This window comes from Babylonia areolata, chromosome 5 (assembly GCF_041734735.1).
Source record: "Babylonia areolata isolate BAREFJ2019XMU chromosome 5, ASM4173473v1, whole genome shotgun sequence".
Classification (NCBI taxonomy): domain Eukaryota; kingdom Metazoa; phylum Mollusca; class Gastropoda; order Neogastropoda; family Buccinidae; genus Babylonia; species Babylonia areolata.
This window is the reverse complement of record NC_134880.1, coordinates 40,383,372-40,407,211: the sequence shown is the minus strand read 5'-3', so window position 1 is coordinate 40,407,211 and position 23,840 is coordinate 40,383,372. Positions and strand designations below refer to the sequence as shown.

Sequence of the window (23,840 nt, the reverse complement as noted above, 5' to 3'; positions counted from 1 at the left end):
TTAGGTCTTCTTATGATCTCTGTGTTAGTATGCATGCTGAAGATGGTGTCAATACGCATGCTCAAGATGCAAAGCCTATTGGGAAAAGAATGATTAATAAGTGCTTATTTTCTCTTTCATAACCATTGTTTAAAAATGGATAGAGTTTTTTAATGGGAGACAGAAACAAACACAACTGTCTTACTGGTTGTCTTACCAGTTTGACCACCTGCCAAGGATATTTTGATTAAAAATAATGTCCATATTCTATATGTTTACACCTCGTTAAATAGAATACTTCATTCCACGTTTTTCCGACAGAATCTCTTGTCAGGTGCACAATTACAGCTTCTGTCTAATTTTCTTTTATTGCAGAACTCATTATTATACTGACAGTCATGTTCAATTCAGAGAAACTTTTTAAAAAAAAGCCAAGTTCAAAGACAAAGATCTACAACTTGAAAGCATATTCACCACTAATTCAAGATGCTGTATTTGATCATAAAGACATAATACTTCCAAATAGTACATTTCTACAACTGATAAAGATCTGACATGAGTTTCCTGACCACCAAATATGAAATAAACAATATAAACTCACATCTGTGGACAGCACACACACACGCTCTTTAACTCCGTGATACTGTAATTCATGATTTTTCAACAGATGCTTTTTAGAATGACAGAAGAACTATCCCAAATAATACAAGTACTAAGATCAACATTTGATGCAACTAGATTTGTTAAAAAAAAGAAAAAAAAAAAGAAAAAGAAAAAAAAAGGAATATATAAAAAGCACCATTTACTGTGCAAACATTTTTTTTGTACTTGTCAATATGCACAACAAATAAAAATACCAAACTTTTCAACAATCTCTTCTCTTCCACAATTCCATAATCAAAATCATTTCATCAAATATGCCCTGGCGGAAGTGGAGGAGGTGGCGGGTTGGTGTTGTTGAGAGGGCCAGAAGTAGAAGGCCCAGAGTGTCAGCGAATCGATTGCGATCACGCCTAAATTTTAGCCTGATCGCCCAATCGAGCTATATAGTTATGTGACCTGGTTGGAGACATAATTTGACAAAAAACAGGAACGCCAGAGAATCGACAGACAGACAGAGCACAGGAACAGGAGTCAAGATGGCTTCCGGAAAAAGAGGGTGCTAGTCAGGGATACACAGGGGAGGTAACCTACTTAGGGAGGTTATCGGCCGTAGCTACTTTCGTTTTCTCTGCATAGGTGGGTAGTAGTTTGCACAGGACAGGAATATCAGACCCCTACCGGAGTCTGCACTAGTGGGTTAGGGTTAAGTATGTGTAATTAAAACATTTTTTTTTGTATTTGCCAATATGCACAACAAATAAAAAGACCAAACTTTTCAACAATCTCTTCCACAATTCCATAATCAAAATCATTTCATCAAATATGCCCATCGATTATTCAAGAAACACCAACCCCCCTTTTTTCTTAAGCTTTAGCATACTGCATACACATTCCTTTTCAAACCCCTCCCTTTGCCCATCCTCATCCTCTACCCCCAACTCCAAAACCACTAACCACCTTCCTCAAACTGTGGTTCCCCTTCCTCCACTCAGATGAACGGATAAACTGAGGTCCTGTGTGTAGCATGCACTTGGCACACTTTGATAGAAAAACAAATACGCCTGCAGGCAGAAAAAAAAGGAGGCACTGCACAGTAACGATGCGCTCTCCTTGGGAAGAATAGCCTAAATTTCACACAGAAAAATCTGTTGTGACAAAAAAGCAGAACAGTACAACACAATGCAACGCAATGCAATGCAATACAATACTCACAGGGTGCCAGGTCTCCAGTTGCCTCAGACATTGACAGGCACATCCCCGAAGGGGACGAGAGCCCACGTCATTCACCTTGCTCATCACCTTCCACAGGTGAGACACCAGGGACTCACACACATCCGTTTTCTGCATCAACAAATAATGCTTCAATGTGGTTTTAATGTGATGGATAATTGCAGACAACTGCGGAATAAACACATACTGATGTAAAGTGTTTATTTTTCTTGTTGAAACGAACTTTGGAGCTGTACTGACAAAGAAGTCCATTCTGAAAGTTTAAACTAATAACTAATGTGCTGATTTTCCTTAGATGAGATTAAAAACAGATTAATTTCAAGATGGATTTATTTCAAGATGCTGCATGTAACACAATGGAGACACAATAGTTTCACAATATTCTGGTATCAAATGCAGGAGCTGATTTTACAAACATCTGAAGCATGTTGGAAGAAAGAAGAAAAATGCTTGTTACCACAATGTAACAAACAACAAATATTCCTGTAAGTGTTCTTTATGAGAATTCTTCATGTATCAGAACTATCAGACACAAATGTTTTATTCTGTATCTAACACTTGATGATAGGTGCAATAAGCAGGAATATATAACTTGCAAACATACATAGATCTAATTTCTACCAAACCAAATTGATAAAGATAAAACACACACACACACACACACACACACACACACACACACACACACATTCTGAAACACACAAACACACACACAAAGTAAACAAACAGATTACCAGCATATCATTCTGAATAATTAATGAAGTGAGAGTCAACATCAGCTGGACCAGAAACCGTGGATATTCACTGCTTCCTTTCTGTTCTTTCAGAACATCCATCAGCCTCTGTGTCACCTGGTCGGCACTGAAAACAATCATAGCGTGTGACATCCTATTCCTATTCATGTTTTATCGATTAAACTCTTTCACTGCCAAGCTTTTGTGTGAAAAACACTCCCCAGCACCAAATATTTTGGATAAGATACTCTCAGTCACAGGCTTCGGTTCATGTCAGAACAACACAGTGGACTCATTTACTTCAAACTCGGCCAGGGGGCAAAGGTTAGTCATTGTTCTGTTGGCTGGAAACTGGCTGCAGCTGTCAAGCTTTGTTACAATGCAAAACATGGTCTTATGAACATGACCCCTCGACGCTGACTATAGTTCCCATGGCAGTGCGCTGTATAATCAACTGAAGTCGCCAATGGTGGTGAAAGAGTTAATGACCTGCGTAAAACACTATGTGAAAAGAGGTGTGTCATCAGCTTTTCCTTTTCGGGTTCTGTAAGGAAAATGACAGATCCACATCCATTTTTCATTGCAGAAATAAACATACTGGCAGGCCACAAACACAGCTAAAAGTTTGCACAGGTACAGTTTTTATGTTGCCCTAACATCTGAATAAAAAAAAAAAAATCACAAAATCTCTCACATTAGCAAGTTTCAGAAAATAATTCTGCATAAGCCTACTTCGAATTTGAAATTTGTGCTGTCAGTTAAAAGGATGGAGGTGAACCAATCCTATCAATATATATGCTTCATGCCAGTTCTAAGTTTAGCAGCTGTTGGTAGTCTGAAGTAAACACAATGATGTCTGGAATTTTGGTTTTGCCGGTTTCAGAAAGAATGAAAGGGAAAGGGAATGAACGAGTGTGTGTGTGTGTGTGTGTGTGTGTGTGTGTGTGTAATGCATGACAACATTCTGTAGATGACAGCACTCAGTTTCAAATGTAATCTGTTCTCTCTTGATAAAATGTAAATCAGATGATTAATTATGGACAGAATTCTGAAAGATCTGGTTGACTTATCAAACCCAACGATTTGTTTTTTCTTTATCCGACATATTTATAAGTATGCATCAGCTTTGAGACTGAGCATGTCAATTTGATATTTTTTTTAAAAAAGGAGAAAAAAAAAGAAAAGAAAAGACGATCAACTCCATTCATAACCCTATGATTTCTAGATTTTCAGAATGGCGTCACACACATCGAACATAACATACACATATACAATGTCTTCAGGGAAGAAGCTCCCCATCCCCCACCCCCAGTCAAGTGTTCTGGCCTTTATCTCCTTACACTCTAAGCCGGAGGCTGGGCTTCACCAAAGACTAGGGTACCCATCTGTATCGTGATTGGCTGAAGCCCAGATCGCCACTGCGCGGTGGAGGCTTAGCGAGCGAGTCGCCACACCGTGCCGTGGTATAAATGTAGAACGCTACGTTGGAACACGAAGGATCACTCGCCTGCTCAACAAGGAAATAGTGGTGGTGACAGAAAAAAGTGGAAAAAAACGCTGCTGTTGGAATACCCAGGATCCTTCACCTGACCACAACTCTAGTGCCCGCTCAGCAAGAAAAGGTGGTGGTGACAGAAAAAGAAGAAGAAAAATCCAGATAGGACCTCAAAGAGAAGATCAGGGCGTCACAGACGTTCTCGATCACGATCTAGATCGATGGAGAGACGAGGAAGGGACAGCCCACGGCCCAGCAGCAGCTCCAAACCTGAGAGATGGGCGTCACAGACGTTCTCGATCACGATCTAGATCGATGGAGAGACGAGGAAGGGACAGCCCACGGCCCAGCAGCAGCTCCAAACCTGAGAGAAGATCAGGGCGTCGCAGACGTTCTCGATCACGATCTAGATCGATGGAGAGACAAGGAAGGGACAGCCCATGGCCCAGCAGCAGCTCCAAACCTGAGAGAAGATTAGGGTGTCACAGACGTTCTTGACCACGATCTAGAGACAGGCGCACCTGGCACCATTCCAGAGAGACGACGAAGAGACAGCCATCATCGGCGCCACAGTCCTTCTCGTGACATTCGTCGACACCGTCACTCATCCACAGGTCACAGACACCGCCGTCATTCCCGATCCCCGGGTCACAGGAGCCATCATTCTGATCGAAAGAGAAGCTGCTCCCCACGGCCCAGCACCAGCTCCAAACCTGAGGAGACGTCCAACCCTCCTGCAACCACCACCGCTTCAGTGACTAGGAGTAACAGGCCCCCTGTGTATTTTATCACAGGGGTCAGACGTGGAGTTTATGGTTTGTTTACAGGAAGAAGCCAGCTACTGTCACTGATGTCTTCCCAGGTGACCAGCAGTGTGGCCACAGTGTCTGCAGGCACAGGAGTGATGGGGTCTGGGGGGCTGAACCAGACCCTGTTCAACCAGTCCTCACAGTATTTGCCTGGCCAGCCAGGCTGTTTGACTGCAGAGCAGAAAGCACTCAATCAAAAAGTGATCCTTGAAAGCACAGGAGGAACTAAACAACAGGTGGAGGCTAAATGGGGTGTGAAAATCCCAAGCATCTACAATGAAAACACCAACAACCTTGCTGAGATAGTGCAAAGGATAAAGAAGCGATCACTTTTGTGGAAAGGTTCAGACAGAAAGAAAACTGAAGTGAACAGCACATTCAATGCAGTCCCCACTTTGCCTGGTCAGAGCACATCGGAAAATCTCAGGTTTGCACGTTTGATGGGCTGCATGAAAGGAAAACCCACTGGAGAGGAAAAAAAAGAGGAGCAACCCAAACTGGATACAGATGCTGAAGAAAAGGCCACCATCGAAACCCAGATCTTCAATAACAATTTGGAAAGAGAATTTGAGTCCTCACGAAGGTTCACTCACATTCATCGACGCTGTGGTTTTGGATACAACAACACCCTGTATCAGCCCCACTAGCCCCTCTGATTCCCTTATTTCACATTGGTGACCATTTACAATGTTTGCTTCTTTTAAAAAAAATTCTTTTTATTATTTTTTATTTCTATTTTTTTTAAATTATTTATAAATCCCTCCTCATCGAGACTTTAGCCATGGCCGTGCTGATTGAAGCTGATTGGATGCTTTTGTTAAAGTTCACATCATGCATCTTCAAGTTCCATCCAGCAGATGTGTTATGGTGAGGTCCCAGTGTTGGAGTTGCTTGTGGGTGTGATTGTGCATATGTTATTATGTGCATGCAGTACAGTACAATATATCTTGATTTAAATGATGAAAAAAAAGAAAAAAAGAACATAACATACACACACAAATGTATTGTAAATGTATGAAAGTATACAATCACAAATAAAGAAAACAAATAATGAGGATACATGTAAAGTAATTCACATTATAATGGCATTCATTGATTTAGTTTTTCCTCACATTTTGGAATCCAAGTTATCTGAGCCATACTGCTCCAGCACTGTCAGGAACTCTGTTTTGATTGTCACATCAACACCATCTTCATACAGCACCTGAAAAGATATAACAATATTTCAATTTCTTAACTTGTATCGTTCTGAAACTAAACTTTGTGTCAGCATCTTGCATGTACATTAATCACATTCTTTTGATAGCCCACTACTATTTTTACATGGATAATGTAAACATGGCTCTGCAAAGGACAGAGGTCAGGCAGTGTGTTGCTGGAAACTGCTTGTCCAAGTGGCTGACTGGGACATACTTAAACTGCTCAAGTGCATTCAGCTTGATTTTTTTTTTTTTGTTTCGTTTTGTTTTGTAAAACCTTTATTATGTTGTGTGAGTGTGCCTGATTTGGCTGTGGGCTGAGATACTGTGTGAGGTCAGTGATGAGCCTGAGGATGCACAATTAATTTCCAGTTGGATGAATAAAGATGTACTGTGTTGTATTATGCACTTTAAAATACCACATTGTGAGAGTTGACATGGGACACAACATATCTATTTCTCTAGTTGGAGATGATAAAGTATTAATTCTATATTCTCCCTGAGGTGCACTTGACTGCAGTATTTATAGGGCTAATTATTACTTTTGGCTACATAAATATTCCACTGTTTTCTTAAGCTCAGTCATTGATCTGGTTTCAATGTTGGTGTTGAATATATTCCTTTTGTTACAACACACTGACGACCCCATCAACCGTACTTTGCGTGATGAATTTGTGAATTAATTATGAAAGTACCGTGCATCTATCTGATTAATTTTAGTGGACAGACGACTATCATTATGAGATGTGCACCACAATGGGCATGGCCGAATGGTGTGTCAATTTCATGACAATTCATATATAATAGGCTATGTTTATATAGCAGGATTACATGACAAATTTTCTCGTGTGCATTGATAGTCCCATTGCTGTATTTCAGTGTATTTATGGTCAGTGACTGTTCAGAATCTTCACAAGGATGAAGGCGGTAGTCAAGGGAAAGAAGAAAGAAGAACTCAACATTCAACTGTTTACATTCCGGAGGGACGCTGCGAGTGACGGTTGGAGGGAATATGTATACATGTTCTTTCTCATTGTCACCCCCTCCGGTAGGAAGATAGGTCTACTTAGATTATGACTAGGTTTTTACGCTTCTGCGCACACACGTCATTAATAGTCAGTAATGACGGCTGACCTTCCAATTTGAAGATTGAAGACATTTAATAACAAAGTGCATCACTACTGTAACTTAAGAGGCATGAATACTGACGAATGCAGTATCACTATCAGTAATATTTTTCTTACATCAATTAATTCAAATGCAAAACTGTGGTCTTCAAATAGCGCTTCGATGTTTCCTTTCTCCACCGCCCGTCGTATTTTCCCCAATGTTTGACGGCCGTCGTCTGCTACACGCCTTCTGCCAGATGCCATTTTGGTCATGTGAGAGTATTATCTCCCCTGATAGGGAGAATGAATTATACTAAAATACTTATTTCCATATTTAGTTATTGCGGTCGACTGATTCAAAAGAAAGACATTTATTTATCATATTTTCATAATACCCATACAAAATATGCAGTATATCATAGATATATCAAAAATGTGTTAAAACACAAGTATCCATGCACTAAGAACTCCCTTAATGTCACAAAACCAGAAACTTCAAGAATTTAAATAAACCAATGAGAAGTTTCACACTTTGTTGTGTGAATGACACATAATACATCGGTTTCTTCCCGTCATCACGCAAATAAAAACCGCTGTTACTTTGAATAAAAGTGAGAACTGTTCGGATCGGTCAGAAAGTTCTGTCGCTGTTTTTCTCGGTAACAGATATGGCCTGTTACTACAGGCACTTGGAAATGGAAACTTTTTTTCTTTCCTCGAACAGTCACACAAAGCAACAAAGAGTCCCGGCTGACATTGTTTGTCCAAAATTCTTCATTAATTGCAAATCAGTATGAACATTCACAATGGAGTTTTACATGTAGGTCTCTCATTCTGTTTTGCGAGTGTGTCAGTGTGTGTCGGTGTGCGCGCCGCCGCGCGCGCGCGACGCGCGTGTGTGTGTGCGCGAACCCGCAAGTGTGTGTGTGTGTGTGTGTGTGTGTGTGTGTGTGTGTGCGCGCGCGCGCTTACGTGCGTGCCGTGCGTGAGGGCGTGTGCACATCAGTATTATTATGTGTCGGTGAGTGTTCCTGCATGCATACGGTGTATGCTCAGCATTTATATGTGCCAGCGTAGGCGCACGGCGTGTCCCATGTGTGTCACTGAGTGTGTGTGTGTGTGTGTGTGTGTGTGTGTGTGTGTGTGTGTGTGTGTGTGTGTGTGTGTGTGTGTGTGTGTGTGTGTGTGTGTGTGTGTGTGTGTTTGAAATGCATAATTTGTGGTACGTGTATAATTATATCTGTGCGGCCGGCGTTCATGCGGGGCACACGCACTTGCGTGTGTCCATGTGTACTTACCGCTGTTACGTGCGCTCACTAGTGTATATATTTACCCAAAGCTTTCCCAGTTCAGGCTCAGAGAGTGGCGTACGAAGGCTACTTCAGTCCCGATCCAGCATGTCTACGTCACAGCTGCATGTAGGTGTATTTTCCATGCAACGCTCCGATTTTGCTTTCTTTTTCGTACAGAGTAGAATCGCTTGATTAACCCCCCCCCCACCTCCCGCCCCCCTCTCTCTCCCTCTCTCTCCGAGTCTCCTGCCAAGAAAAAAAATCAAAATTATTTCATCTTAAAAGTTCATTAATGGCATGATTACATATAGCACTGAATGTTTAGGCGAAGCATTAAGATTATAAGGAAACCTTATTAGGCTGTCACTCAACACCCGGCAGTAAAACCTGTTTCCTCCAGACTACTAATTCTCCCCTCAGCCGCCTGCCTGTTTCTTTACTATTTTGTCCGATGTTCCTCCCATTTGTTTTGGGGAGTTGGGGTGGGGTGGGGGGGGGGGGGGGGGGAGAGTGGTTATTAAAGATGAAGCATCAGTTGTGAAATATTATTGAAGGAAAAAGATAATCACCTGCGCGCTCTCAAACACAACTCTCCAGGACATTATCACGTGAATTTTTTCCACACTTCCTCAGGAAAACCGTGGTTTTGTTTGGGAAAACCCGAGATAAAAAAGGCGTTTTCCTTTTTCAGACTCATCGTGTGTGTGTGTGTGTGTGTGTGTGTGTGTGTGTGTGTGTGTGTGTGTGTGTGTGTGTGTGTGTGTGTCTGTCTGTCTGTCTGTCTGTTTTTGTGTGTGTGTGTTGACCCTATGCAAACATTAAACTGATATTCCCATTTCCAAAGATTTGTCCAGGTTGTTCATCAATTACAAAGCGTGTCCATGTTCACATCAACTATAGCACGTGATCAAGCACCCCTTTCCACGACCCTTCTCTTTCTGTGTATCTGGCCGAACTCTTAAAAAAAAAAAAAATCTACTGTACACGAAAACCAACAATGAATCACGGAATAGTACAGCACTCTTTTTCTTTCTCATATGTACAATAGAATAATGCACAAGTTTGGAATTTTGTCAGGGCAGAGCAAAGATTATATAGACAGCCGCTACTGACGGACACCAGCACTGGAGGTGACAGCTGTTTCTAGGAGCTGATAAATCGTTAAAGTGCTAATTCGTACATTTTACTCGCTGCTTTGTGTGTGTGTGTGTGTGTGTGTGTGTGTGTGTGTGTGTGTGTGTGTGTGTGTGTGTGTGTGTGTTCGCCTGCATGCATGTATCTTTGGACGGGTTAGCCTACCACTTCGAAATTCGAAATAGCTGTTTTCCATGAGTTAAGTAAGAGTTCAATTCAAAGCTTGTATAAAACTGAGAGGACTACGGAAATGGACAGAGTACAATTTTTTAACAGCTTGTTTGGTTAAGAAATGTGGCTGTGTGTCGCTTTGGATGACCGACACGCAAGGCAAATCCTGTATCCAACACTGTCAGTGTCAGATTACAGTTGACGTGTAATCAGAAGACATGAACGCGAAAACGGAGCAAAAGTATAAAATCTTTGCACCATGCGTTCTTGCTATGGGGGGTGGGGTGGGGGGAGGTGGCTATGAAGAAGTAAAACAATAGCAAATAAAAGAACACAAAAGAACACAGGAGGCAAGATAATTATATCCGCTCCTGGGATGTGACAGGAGTTGACGCAATGGTGTGATTGGTGGTGATTTTAATGCAGGAAGCATGCACAAACTTGATTACTCAGAATGTTCACGACAGTCTTCCCTTCCTCCTTTTTTTTTTTTTAACATGAATCGCCGTTTAAACTGTAAACATTGTATTACCTTATATAGGTACACAGAAGGATTTTCTGTAATAGTGCAGCAATAAAAATATGTGGTATGTCGCAGGTTCTCACGAAAGAAAAATCAGTCTATGTTTCTTGTGTTCCACAGAGCAGTATGTTAATTACACTCAGTGTTGAATTTTCCCCTCTTTCATTCCTATCCACGCATGCATGCACGTATCACATGACAGACAGTGTGTGTGTGTGTGTGTGTGTGTGTGTGTGTGTGTGTGTGTGTGTGTGTGTGTGTGTGTTTTCTCTGTGTTTTGCGAACCTGCACACATACCAAAAGCTTGACAGTCTCACCCCATTGATAGTACTGTATGTTCTCTTTCCCATACTTTGTTCAAACACCATTCTACCAAACCACCCCACATTCTCCAGTAGGCTTTGGTGTACTCTTGACGTTCTTCGTCAGTGTGTTTACAAGTGGCAGCATTAAGTGTTAGTAGCAGTAGGATTGTTGTACGTATACATATGATGTGTGTGTGTGTGTGTGTGTGTGTGTGTGTGTGTGTGTGTGTGTGTGTGTGTGTGTGTGTGTGTGTGTCTGTGTGTCTGTGTGTGTGCACCGAAAAAGAATAGAGGAGAGGGTCTATATTTATTGAGTAAGCAGAGAACAACTGACTGGAACACAACATGGGAACACTTTGTGGAAGTCACTGAAACGTCTGCATGGGCCGACGTCTTTTGATCACGGCTGCAGCAGTTACATTGTGTACGCTTTACCGATGTAAGTGCCAGTAACATTATCTTTGCAGAAGAATGGTGACTTAAAAGACACTACCAAAATAGTTGTGAACGTGAGCCCGTTCCATTAGGCTATGTTGAAGAAACAAAACAACGCACAGACAGACAGAGAGACAGATAGCTACACACACACACACACACACACACACACACACACACACACACACACACACACACACACACACACACACACAGATAGCTACACACACACACACACACACACACACACACACACCAACACACACACACACACACACACACACGTCCTCACGCAGCTTCAAGACTGGTTTATTTGTCTAAACGCAGGTACAGGAAAATTACCTGTTCGGCATGTGCAATCATTAAAATAAAATGTTCACAAGATAAAGACGATTCTCGACTCTCTCCCTTTCCTCACTTGGGACATTCTCTCACGTGAACCCTTCTCCTCCCTCCCCCTTTCTCCTTCTTTCCCCCTCCCACCATTCTCCTCCCCATTTCTCCTTCCTTCTCCTCCCACCATTCTCCTCCCCATTTCTCCTTCCTTCTCTTCCCACCATTCCTCTCCGCCCTTTCTCCTTCCCTCCCCTCCCACCATCCTCGCCCTTTTTCCTTCCTTCCCCTTCCACCATTCTCTTCCATTTTCTCCCTCCCTCCCACCATTCTCCTCTCTCCGCCCTGTCTCCTTCCCTCCCCTCCCACCATCCTCGCCCTTTTTCCTTCCTTCCCCTTCCACCATTCTCCTCCCCATTTCTCCTTCCCTCCCCTCCCACCATTCTCCTCCCCATTTCTCTTTCCCTCCCCTCCCACCATTCTCCTCCCCATTTCTCCTTCCCTCCCCTCCCACCATTCTCCTCCCCATTTCTCTTTCCCTCCCCTCCCACCATCCTCGCCCTTTTTCCTTCCTTCCCCTTCCACCTTTCTCCTCCTCCTCCTTCCTCTCCCTCCCACTCTTCTCCTCCCCTTCCTCCTTCCCTCCACTCCCACCATTATCCTCTTCCTTTCTCCTTCCTCCCCCTTCCACCATTCTCCTCCTCCTTTCTCCTTCCTCTCCCTCCCACCATTCTCCTTCTTTCTCCTTCCTCCCCCTCCCGCCATTCTCCCCCCCACTTTCGTCCCAACAGTCACGCCTGGTTGCCCACAGGGCATTGCCAATGCGTGGTGGTGGTGGTGTTGGATTTGGGATTGGACACACACGGTGACACGCGGGGCGCAACGAACTGTGACGTGCGTGTGGAGCAGACGAGAATTTTGCGACATGCGGTAGCCGGAGTGGGGGAAAAAAGCAAAGCTTCCAGGTAAAAACAAACTTCAGAGTGACATGCGTGCTGCTCGCGTGCACACACGTTTGGCGTGCATGTCGCGACTGTGGGCGTTTGTAAACATTAATTTTGTAGGTTGCGTTGTGTGAGAGGGTTAGCAAGTCTAAGAGACGTGGCTGTGCTATTTAACTGACGCACACCCTGTTCGTATATTTTACACACATCTGCCTACAAACACGGTTGGACAAAATTTTACACTGAACTTATCGTACCAAAGACGGGCTGGACAGAGAGAATGTGACAGAATTTGAAAAGGTAGGTTTTGTTTCTGTTATGTTGGTTTTTTTCATGTTGCCAGGGAATCTTTCTTGTCCTGATGCGCGTCATAATTTCAATATCTCATTGATTCACCCTGTCTGAAGCAGCAGTGATATGGGCGTGTTTTGAACAGACCTGTACCAAGATGCGATCGACGAGAGTGTGCATATTGTGCATTCATATTATGCAGTATGGAATAACGAACGTCTGTTAGTGTTGAGGGCACATGAACGTGAAGTTTTGAGGAAGTTGTGTGGCAGCAGTTTCCAACAGCAGACTCGTCTTGCAGTGATTTATAGCCAGCTTTTGTGAGTCACCAGATATGCTGTGTTTAAATGCTGCAGCCTTGTGTTAGTATACCTGTATGATTGCATACCTGTGTTAGCTTCCTCTTCTTGTTCTTCTCCTAAAACAATGCGGCATTGGTTCATCCAGTATGTACCAATCAGATGAGTGTTCCACGCTATGTTCAGATGTTATGTTTTGAGTTTGGTGGTGAAAATGTGTGTGTGACTGTGCGGTGTTTGTGTTTGTTTGTATGTATGTTTGTTTGTGTATGCGTGTGTGTGCGTGCGTGCGTGCGTGCGCGCGCGCGCGTGTGTGTGTGTGTGTGTTTGTGTGTGAGTGAGACGCACGCACACACACACACACACGCACGCGCACGCGCACACACACAGAGGATCCCTAACCACTCCGACCTCACTCCACCACCCCCGGATATTCCTTTTGTGATTGTGTCCTGTAAACCTGCTCTGCCTTTAGGACAAATAAAATACGATCCTTATTCACACACTCTTTCTCTGCTTCTCTGTCGCTATCTTACACACATATTCACAACCTTTCACAACTAGCCACCACTGAGATATGTTTGCATCTAATATAGGTCTAATGCTGCCCACTCACCCAAACCTACCCACCTACTCTCTATCTCGCCCCCCCCCCCCCCCCCCCCCCCCCCCCCCCAAGCCGAGGGACAGACTCGAAGTGTCATTCAGTATACGCACCCACTCACCAGAATGATATAACGTTAATTTCAGGACGTAATTACATTGCCATTATTTTGTTGTTCGTCACGGTAACTGCCATCGATGGAAACTTGGGTCGATAGCATTCGATAGCCCAGCACAGTGATCGATCTGCTTTTGCTTAGCCAATATGAAATTTGTTCTGGATGCCGTCTGACACAGACAGACAGACAGACAGACAGACAGACAGACAGACAGACAGACAGACAGACACACACACACACACACACACACACACACACACACACACACACACACACACACACACACACACACACTCACTCACTCACTCACTCACACACAAACACACACACACACGCACGCTCACACACACACACACACACACACACACACACACACGCACGCACGCACGCACACAGTATGAATATATTTCCGAATCTTTTGACCACGTGACACATATTTAGAAAATTGATATACAAATTCTTTGTTGATAAATAAAGCACTGGTCCAAGCGTATGTCACGTATGATTTACAACATCTAGAAACACATTCACTCTCTGCCTCTCCGTCACACACGCCTGTTCAGAAATTGCATGATATGTGTTTTTTTTTTCAACACTGAAGTGAATTGATGTAGAATCAAAAAGTGTGGGTGTTGCTGGGAGGGTGGAGGTAGAAGAAGTTGGATGTGGGGGTGGGGGTGATGAGAAGGGAAGTGATGTGTAACAACGGTCTCCGGTTGTCTCCGACGTTTATTGGGCTGTCATCGTAAGGTCAGCAGTCATACGTTTTTTTTCGAATTAAAAATTAATTATTTTTTATATAGGTGACTTTGAGATCTATTCGCGTATCGAAATATTTATGACTTGGTGTTAGGGTTGTGATGTAGCATATGTTATGTATGGATTAATCCGCTTGCTTTGACACCTTCTTGAAACTGAAACTGTTATGGTTGTTTGTGTGTGGTTCCTTGAAAGACTCACACACACACACACACACACACACACACACACACACACACAGAGTTCGTGTATGGGGGTTGGGGTGGAGGTGTTGTGGTGGTAATGAGTTTATGCGTATTGATGATGTGCTGTGCTGTTGTGTACATTCTTTCATCACTTAAAAAGAATAGTAGCCAGCAACAACAACAACAAAAATTAGCAGCCGGCAACAATGAAAAAACCAAAAGTTAACAAAATGAACGAATACATGTCAGAAGAGATAAATGACAAGCTTGACAACGAACTGAAGTCTGAGTGACAACGAAAGTTTTAGTTTCAAGAAGATGTCAGAGCGTGATAACTGATCCATTCACGCTACAAACTGTTTTTACAAAAAGTAGATGCTTGACTTAAGTACAAACCCAATGCGCTGGTCACGGACAGGGGACAGCCTGCCATTGGTCTGTAAAAAAAAAAAAAAAAAAAAAAAAAAGCCGACGAAAGGTTAGAGATGTCATTTTACGTTAATTTCTGTCTCCTCAGACGTTCAGTTTTCGTTTGAACATTTCCTTAACCTTAGAGCCTTCAAAAGCTTCCCCCATGTTTTGTACCATTTTCTACCCTTAACTTAGCAAGGGACTCTGGAAAAAATCGGCAGGGATATATCACTGGTTGCTGAGTGTAGAAGGGATACGTGGGCTTATGTCCGCCCGCTTAACTGTGTTAGCGTCACTCACAGAACTTGCCGAATTACTGTATAGATTCCGTTCAACTGGTGTGATGGCAAAATACCGGTATGTTAATCTATATTACGTCGGAGGTAATATACAGCTTGAAAAATCGTGCTGAATCTGATCGTTGATATGCTTTGAAGGATAGATACGTATTCCTACCGGCTGAGCTCGTTTGTGTCAAATATTCTCTCTTGTCTTTGAACTTTGTGTTAATTATGGGTTTAGAAGGTAGTCTTTGTCGGAAGCTGGCCAGTTTCAAACTCTGCTCTAGCCCCTAAAGCGTTCAATGTCTGTTTTACCTGTTTCCTGCTATCGTGGATAATCACTTGGATTTGTTCAGTCTTTTGCTGTGCTGACCTCCTGAGGAGAGTTGGCTGGGACTGACTCCGGTGCAGTGGGAAGGATGTGTTCTTCCTGATACTCAGTTCAACGGCACTCCTCTCCATTCCTTTGATCCATTAACTGAAACAGAAGTCTATGAAATCCTGAAGGAAATGACAATAAAATCCTGGGAGCTCGATCCTATACCAGCCTCTGTCTTTTCCCAGTGTGTCTCACAGCTTCTCCCCACAATCACCAATATTGTCAACTCATCCCTTCTCACTGGAACGTTTCCATCCACTTTCAAAACTGCAATCGTCCGGCCTCTTCTGAAGAAATCCAACCTTGACGCAAACATTTTGAAAAACTATCGACCAGTTTCTAATCTTCCAGTCCTGTCCAAACTCCTTGAAAAAGCTGTCCTGAAGCAGCTCAACAATCACCTTTGTTATTACAATCTCATCCACCCATTTCAGTCTGCCTGTCGTGCTGACCACAGCACCGAAACCACTCTCCTCCACATCCTGAATAACCTACTGCTAGCGTCCGACTCAGCACAGATCTCCCTTCTCACTCTTCTCGACTTGTCAGCCGCCTTTGACACGATAGACCATTCAATCCTTCTTTCCCGTCTTCATTTTACATTTGGTATCAACGGCACTGTTCTAAACTGGTTCAAATCTTATCTCACTGATCGATTCCAGTCTGTCATTGTTGATAATTTCCAGTCTGAACCCGTTAAAATTGAACATGGAGTCCCACAGGGATCTGTTTTAGGCCCAGTCCTCTTCACACTGTACACTGCTCCTCTCGCTGAAATTATCAACCGCCATAATATCAGTCAACATTCTGTCGTCACTCTTGCAAGAAACATACAACTGCTTCCTGGACATTCAAAATTGGATGATTCTAAATAAGTTGCAGTTGAACGCGGACAAAACTGAAGCAATGATCATAGGAACTAAACAAAAACTCTCTTCCATCACAACTGACACAATCAAACTTGGCAGTACATCCATCCCTCTTTCCAGTTCAGTCAGGAACCTCGGCGTTGCCCTAGACAACACACTGTCCATGCAAAAATTTATCAGTCAGACATGCCATTCCTGCTACTGTCAATTGCTGCGCATCAGTTCCATCCGGAAATATATGTTCATTAACACAACATCTAGACTTGTCGTTTCTCTCATTCTCTCTCGCCTTGACTACTGTAACTCTCTATTGTCTGGTTTGTCCTGCTTCATCCATTCAGTCCCTTCAGCGCATACAAAACTCTGCTGCCGAAAGAAAAGATCTGAGCACATCACTCCTCTTTTGCAAAGGGAAGAAGACAAGAATGACTCTTTTGCAAACATCTCCACTGGCTCCCTGTCTCACACAGAATAAAGTACAAGATCAGCACTCTATGTAATAAATGTATTCACAAATCAGCCCCTTCCTATCTCTGTGGCTGCCTTCACCTCTACACTCCATCTCACTCACTACGATCAGCTTCGGATCCACTCTGCTTGTACATACCCAGATTCAAACTCTCGACTGTTGGCCGCCGTTCTTTCTCTGTCTCTGGACCTTGCAATTGGAATGAACTTCCTCTTTCGCTTCGTCAAGTCTCCACACTCAGCTCTTTCAAGCCTGGCCTTAAAACCCACCTCTTCCCAAAATAGCCTCCCTTCCCTGCCTCTTCCTTGTCTTCAGTTTCTCCAGTTTTAGAGTTATGCATGCGTGTGAATGACTGGTGCGAAAGCGCTTTGGTTTGTCTATGCACAAGATTCAGCGCTATATAAATACCATTATGTATGTATGTATGTATGAATGTATACGTACGTAGGATATCACACACACGCACGCATGCACGCACTAACACACACACACGCACGCACGCACGCACGCACACACGCACGCACGCACGCACACACACACGCACGCACGCACACACACACACACACACACACACACACACACACAAAACAGCGCAACACAAAGGTACAAAGAACACCAGCCCGCTTTTGGAAGTCATTGTATTGCTATTTTGTTGTTGTTGTTTTTTATCGTTGAGGTTGGACGCTGTATGCTGTTGGTAATGTTTCTCAGCCAAACACTTCTGGGTGGTGAAGACAGGTATTGCCATTGTCGAAACGTTTGACAAGTCTCCACCCAGATACGAGTGAAACTCAAATTATATCAGGCGTAAGAAAGTGGCCCTCCCAAATTGGAGAAGATTCAGTGGACCTCAGTTACTGTCACCGGCCAACCAGTAGGCGATTACATCTCTTTGTACTGCCATGTAAAGTTTACTGTACACAATACTCCACCTCTGTCGGTGACAGTGCTTCGGATACAATACGCCCAAACTGGCCGCTAAAGCTGTGCACTTATTTGACCTCCACTTTATGTTATAGGATTCTAAGCTTGATGTGCAAGGATGATATTTTTCCCCGACATTTTTTTTATTCAAAGAATTACAGATGCAAAATTTATGTGTGCGTTATGCATAAGCAGGTAAAGACATAATGATCTTCTAAATATAGAAATGAATAAATGAATATATATATATATATATATATATATACACACACACACACATACATATGTATATGATATATATACATGTACACACATACATAAATATAGATATAAATAAATATGTATATATATAGATAGATGTGTGTGTGTGCGCGCGCGCGCGCGCGCGGGCGTGTGTGTGTGTGTGTGTGTGTGTGTGTGAGAGAGAGAGAGAGAGAGAGAGAGAGAGAGAGAGAGAGAGCGTGTGTGTGTGTGTTCGTTCGTTCTTTTGTTTGTCTTTTCACTGTAAGTGATATTTGACGAGGGAAGGAAAAAAATCGAATGGGAGGAGGGGGAGGGGGGGATTACTGTGTACGCATACGAGTAAGTGAAAGTGTGTGTGTGTGTGTGTGTGTGTGTGTGTGTGTGTGTGTGTGTGTGTGTGTGTGTGTGTGTGTGTGTGTGTGTGTATGAAAATTATTGATTGAAGTTTTGTTTAAAAAATAAACACAAAATCATAACAATATAACATATTTCAAATGAAAAACTAACAACTATAACAGCGAACCAATTGGACTATTTAACAAGGAGTTGAAAAAGTCATACATTAGCAATGGACTGCTGAAGATCGTCAACACTGAAGATGATTTCAGTTCAGGGATTTGAGACTTTAACAAATCGCAAGTTGGTATATGATCGGCTGTTATGTGAGCACCACAGATGCAAGAAACATTACTGGCATATTTTGTCCTAAAACAATTCATTTTACGTCTGCAGATTAGAGAAATGATTTGCCTCTTATGAAAATCATTATGGTAATGTTTTCCCATGAAACCATACATTTTCTGTGTGTTCTTATGTAACTCCGAGTTACCAGTGTGTTTTTCTTTAAACTGAAATTTTGACCATTGGACTTTTTCTACCATGGTGTAACATTCCTGTAGTGAAAGCGAAATATTTAAATCTAACTCCTTCGTGGAGCTTCTAACTCCTTTTTTAGCCAAAATGTCAACTTTTTCATAAAAGTAAAAACCGCAATGAGAAGGAATCCAGCAAAAGGTTATTTGAGAGCCTCTTAGTAAGAGTTCGTGAATCAAATGGTTAATTTCAATAATGAGTTCATACCTAACCGTTTCTTTTATAAGTTCAATAGCGTGAAGAACTGATTTAGAATCAACACAAAATAGAATCTGAAATATAGTTTTCGGAAAGGATATCATGAAATTTAACGCCATTAGAATTGCTGTGAGTTCAGCTGTGAAGATGAACTTATTCTCTCCCAGTTGAAAAGAGTTTTGAAAGTTAAGGTGTGCAATAACGAAAGCAGCACCAGCTCTATCATTTACAACAGAGCCGTCTGTAAAAGATGATTAAGGTGTGTGTGTGTGTGTGTGTGTGTGTGTGTGTGTGTGTGTGTGTGTGTGTGTGTGTGTGTTAAATATTGACAATTCCAAAGCAACGATGATACATTAGTATGGAAAGGAAGCTTACGTACAAATGCTGTGTACATGTTTTGACATGCCTTTTTAATTTTAGGTTCTAAAAGCTTGAGGTGCGTGGATAAAGAATTATCTGGGAAAGGAGGCTTATGCACAGGACAAGAAATAGACTGGATCTGCACTACGACCACGCAATGATCAAGAGACTGAGAAGAGCGAGGTGATTTTTCACTTCAACACATTTTTTGGAACAAGACATTGACCGACCTGGGATAACAGGCCGAACTCTAACTCTGTATACCCCGGGTGTTAAGCAGCCTAGCCTTCTTTATCCCCCGGGGTTTAAATCAGCCCAGGTCATGTCATACTCCTACCCGGAATGTACTCCATGTGTTATATACACTTCGCTCACCTAACCGGTCTGTATCACACTTATGGTAATAATGATAATGATGATGATAATTATAATAATGATAATAATGATGATGATGATAATTATAATAATAGTAATGATAATGATGATGATGATAATAATAATAATGGTAGGAGCTTTACAATAATTGCACCCCCCCAAAAAAACAAAACAAAAAACAAACAAACAAACAAAAAAACACACAAAAAAACCACGAAGAAACAATGATATGATACGGTGTATAACACAAAGACTTAGTCAACTAGCGAACATGTATAAAAGCTGAAAAATCAACATAAACCGTCCAACAATTTCAGAGTGCAATATACTCAAAATAAGAATGAACAACGTATCACACACACACACACACACACACACACACACACATATATATATATATATGATTGCGCGCCCCTCGACCCTCTTACATACACGTACGCACGTATGCATGCACGCAGAGAGAGAGAGAGAGAGTGGGGGGTTGGGGGGGGGGGGGGGTGAGGTGCGGGGGGTAGATTTTGATCGTTGCCGGAGGGGGAGGGGAGAGATTGATGGAGTTTTAAACACATGATTTTGCGTTAAAAAAAAGTGTGATTGGGTCTAGATCGCTATCCGAGGGCAAACAGTAGAGGTGAGGAAAGAAGAATAGGTGGTGAAGAGGGGAGGGGGACGAAGGTGAAGGGGTATCGAGGGCCGCTGGGAAATATGAGTTTCGAAACGCCTGCAGATTTTCACGGTTTCATAACTGATGCAGGTGTGTGGTTTATCGGTTGTCACAGCGACACCCTCGCTACTGATGAGACGCCATGATAAATGAGGTGATTATGATCATTCATGACATCTTCTGGTGAACATTGTAATGTTGAGTTTGTATAAAAAGATTTGGAAATGATTTTGTGAAAAGTCCTGTGTCGAGAAAACATAACCAAATGGCAAGGGGGAAATAATGTTTTTCTTTCTGCCTTTTTTCTTTCACCTTTGCATAACAAGAACAACTTGCCGCAATGACAACAATGACGACGACGATGCTGCTGCTGCTGTGATACCTATGATAATGATGACGAAAAGAAGTAGTGCACATAGGTTGCAAAAGAGTGGGGAGGGGAGGCGGAACAAGGATACAACTGGAGAATCGAGAAGTTTTCATTTTCGTCTGCAGCCTGCAGCTTCCATGTTCACTCCCAACAACGAGCCCTGAGTGGGCTTTCATGTGCGTGCGCGCGCGCGCGCGCGTGTGTGTGCGCTGTGCTGTGCTGTGCTGTGCTAAGTCTTGCATCAGATCCGGTGTTGTTTGCTTCTGATCTTACTACGGAGCTATATTTGGTAGATCTCACTGGTTTTGCGGTTGAGGGTTGGAAAAAGAACGGCGGAGAGAAGAACATGTAATGAAGAGGACACGCGGATGAAGATGATACTGATTTGTTAAAAGCATTTTCCAGATGAAATGATATAAAACTGCCACAAATGTTAAACAAAAAGACTACTTCCTGTAAATTCACCGGCTTTGTATATCCTGATTTTGTTGACTACAAATCCTTTGATTGTGACAGTGTTTTGTTGTTTGCTCTTCCGTTCAGATATTCGACATTACATTAGTGTCAGAGGAGGTCACGAAAGAGCAACGTATTTGGACGATTGTACGCCCTCGTCCAACCCTCCAATCCATCATTCTGTTGTTTTTTTTCTTCCATGACGACAGCGACTTCTGCTGCTCCATCAATCATCAGCTTGAGTGTTAACACACGAAGCTCGGGTTTACTGCACTGACTTAGAACCTACACTCGATTTTTTCCCCTTCTTTAAAAATTTTTATAATATGACGTGTTCCGAATTGATGTCTGTTTTTTGCATATGCTGTCTGTTTCTTTGTCTCTGTCTCTCTCTCTCCACACACTTACAGTCACACACACAAACAAACACACACACACACACACACACACACACACGGCACACACACACACACACACACACACACACACACACACACACACACACACACATTTCTCCCTCCCTCGCCTCTGTGTGTGTGTGTGTGTGTGTGTGTGTGTGTGTGTGTGTGTGTGTGTAAGGGCGCGCGCGTATGTGTGCGTGTGTGTGTTCTGTCTTTAAGTTTAACATTGAACACAAATTTCGCATTTCAAACTAATTCTTTTATGTCAGTCTGAGAACAAGAATGAATTGGTTTGATTTATACATAATATACTCATTTATTAAAATTAAAATAATGTGTATGGAGTATTTAACTTGATTCCCAACGTATATCAATTCCTGTTTGTTTTGTTGTTGTTGTTTTCTTATTAAAGAAATTGTCTTGTTTTACACTCATACTAAAAGAACACACAACAACCCCCCGCACCCCCCCCCCTCCCACATCGCACGCACACATACACACGTACGCACGTGCGCGCGCGCACGCACACACACACACAGAGCTTACTCATTTCAAAGCTAATAATTGCTTGACACTTGCTGCCAATAGTGCTAATCTGATCCTTTCTGATCCACAAAACGTTCTGTCATCGTGATAAGGCTCGGTGACTTCATGCTGTGGTCCAGTTAACGTGTAAAGTATTTCAACATATTTCGCAAGTACATATTGTAGTGGGATTCTGAGTGCAGTTAATGTGCTAGAATAAAACACATTACACATTTCTTTGCTTTATATTTAGTGGGATTCTGAGGGCATTTAATATATCCATCATACAGAGTACAACATATGTCACTCGTTAACGTCGTAGAAGATTTTGAGGGCCAATTTAACGGAATACAACATGCAGTTTCAGTGACAGTAATAGAGAAACGTGTCCGTACTCCTGGAATATTGTGAAACATTTATTTCTGTCTCCCAGATACAGGTTGGCCGTCAAGCGTGTTCACACGGGCCCTGCACCGACAGGGAAAACCCAGCGGTCCTGTGACGTCAGCCAACAGGCAACTGCCATTGGCTCATGTTGACGGAGAGTGAAACTGTTTTATGCATCGGGGCCTGACGAACGTGTTTGTTTGAAGTGGTGTCTGGCGTCTCGTTGGCTGAGCTCTGGAGGGATTGTTTCCTTCATTAATTTTTGTCAGTGTGTGTGTGGGAGGAGGGCAGAAGAGGGAGGATAATCTGCGTTTTGAAAAAGCAACAAGGACGTTGATGTTTTGTGATATATGAACCAGGTCTCAGGGTGACCCCCAACAAAGCTGCACGCGATGACAGCATTCGGAGAACACTGAGGATCCATAGTGTATTCGCCATTGTGGCGAGGGAGGGGTCTGTCTCTGAGGTCTGTTAACCATTGTCACGTCCCGGTCGGGTCTAGTGAAGACATTGTCCTCAACGAAGAACTGATGGGACAAGTGCAATGGAGTGTGGACTATGATTTGGCGAGCAGTCGCCGAACACTCCTGTAGCTGGCCACACCTTGCGAAGAACGTAATTGTAACTGAATTATACTATGAAAATGGATAAGCTTTCGTTTCAATACACGTATCTAAACTGCGCTCGTTAATATCATATTTCTTTTCCTATGGCCGCCCCATGACGCCTTCACCGTTGACGACCATTCGCTTTTTTTCGGATTGTAGTACGCAAGAGAAAAACGACATCTCCGTATTCTACTCAAGTCATTACCCTTATCAAACGTACCCATTCCTCACCTCCCAACCACCACAGAACTCCAACCATCCCCACCCTAACACCCCTCTCTCATAGTCCTTATCCCAGTCCACACACACACACACACACACACACACACACACACACACACACACACACACACACACACACACACACACACACATATCACCATGAATCTGCGCAAGACCAAAGTCTACCAGGTCATCGCCAACGGGAGTCGCGAGGCGATCCTGAAGACGATGCGGGAGTACCTCAAGGCGGGCAAAGATCCGAACCTGCGGGACT

The 23,840-nt window shown here is 42.9% G+C and overlaps 2 protein-coding genes across 2 annotated transcripts in view; one reads left to right on the top strand and one right to left on the bottom strand.

Moving 5' to 3' along the window:
* LOC143282064 (AP-5 complex subunit beta-1-like) overlaps nt 1-7,422 on the bottom strand; it is a 40,388-nt gene extending 32,966 nt beyond the window's left edge. The window contains exons 1-4 of the mRNA XM_076587516.1: nt 7,294-7,422; nt 5,963-6,054; nt 2,547-2,673; nt 1,795-1,923 (exon numbers count right to left, since the gene is read on the bottom strand). Of these exons, the coding sequence (XP_076443631.1) occupies nt 1,795-1,923; nt 2,547-2,673; nt 5,963-6,054; nt 7,294-7,422 (477 nt within the window). The remainder of the gene's footprint in view (nt 1-1,794; nt 1,924-2,546; nt 2,674-5,962; nt 6,055-7,293) is intronic.
* Nucleotides 7,423-12,326: 4,904 nt separating this feature from the next.
* The window catches only part of LOC143282063 (uncharacterized), a 35,096-nt gene continuing 23,582 nt past the window's right edge, over nt 12,327-23,840 (top strand). The window contains exons 1-2 of the mRNA XM_076587515.1: nt 12,327-12,595; nt 22,783-23,840. The exon at nt 22,783-23,840 is cut by the window's right edge and continues 196 nt beyond it. Coding sequence (XP_076443630.1) covers nt 23,726-23,840 — 115 coding nt within the window. The 5' untranslated portion in view covers nt 12,327-12,595; nt 22,783-23,725. The remainder of the gene's footprint in view (nt 12,596-22,782) is intronic.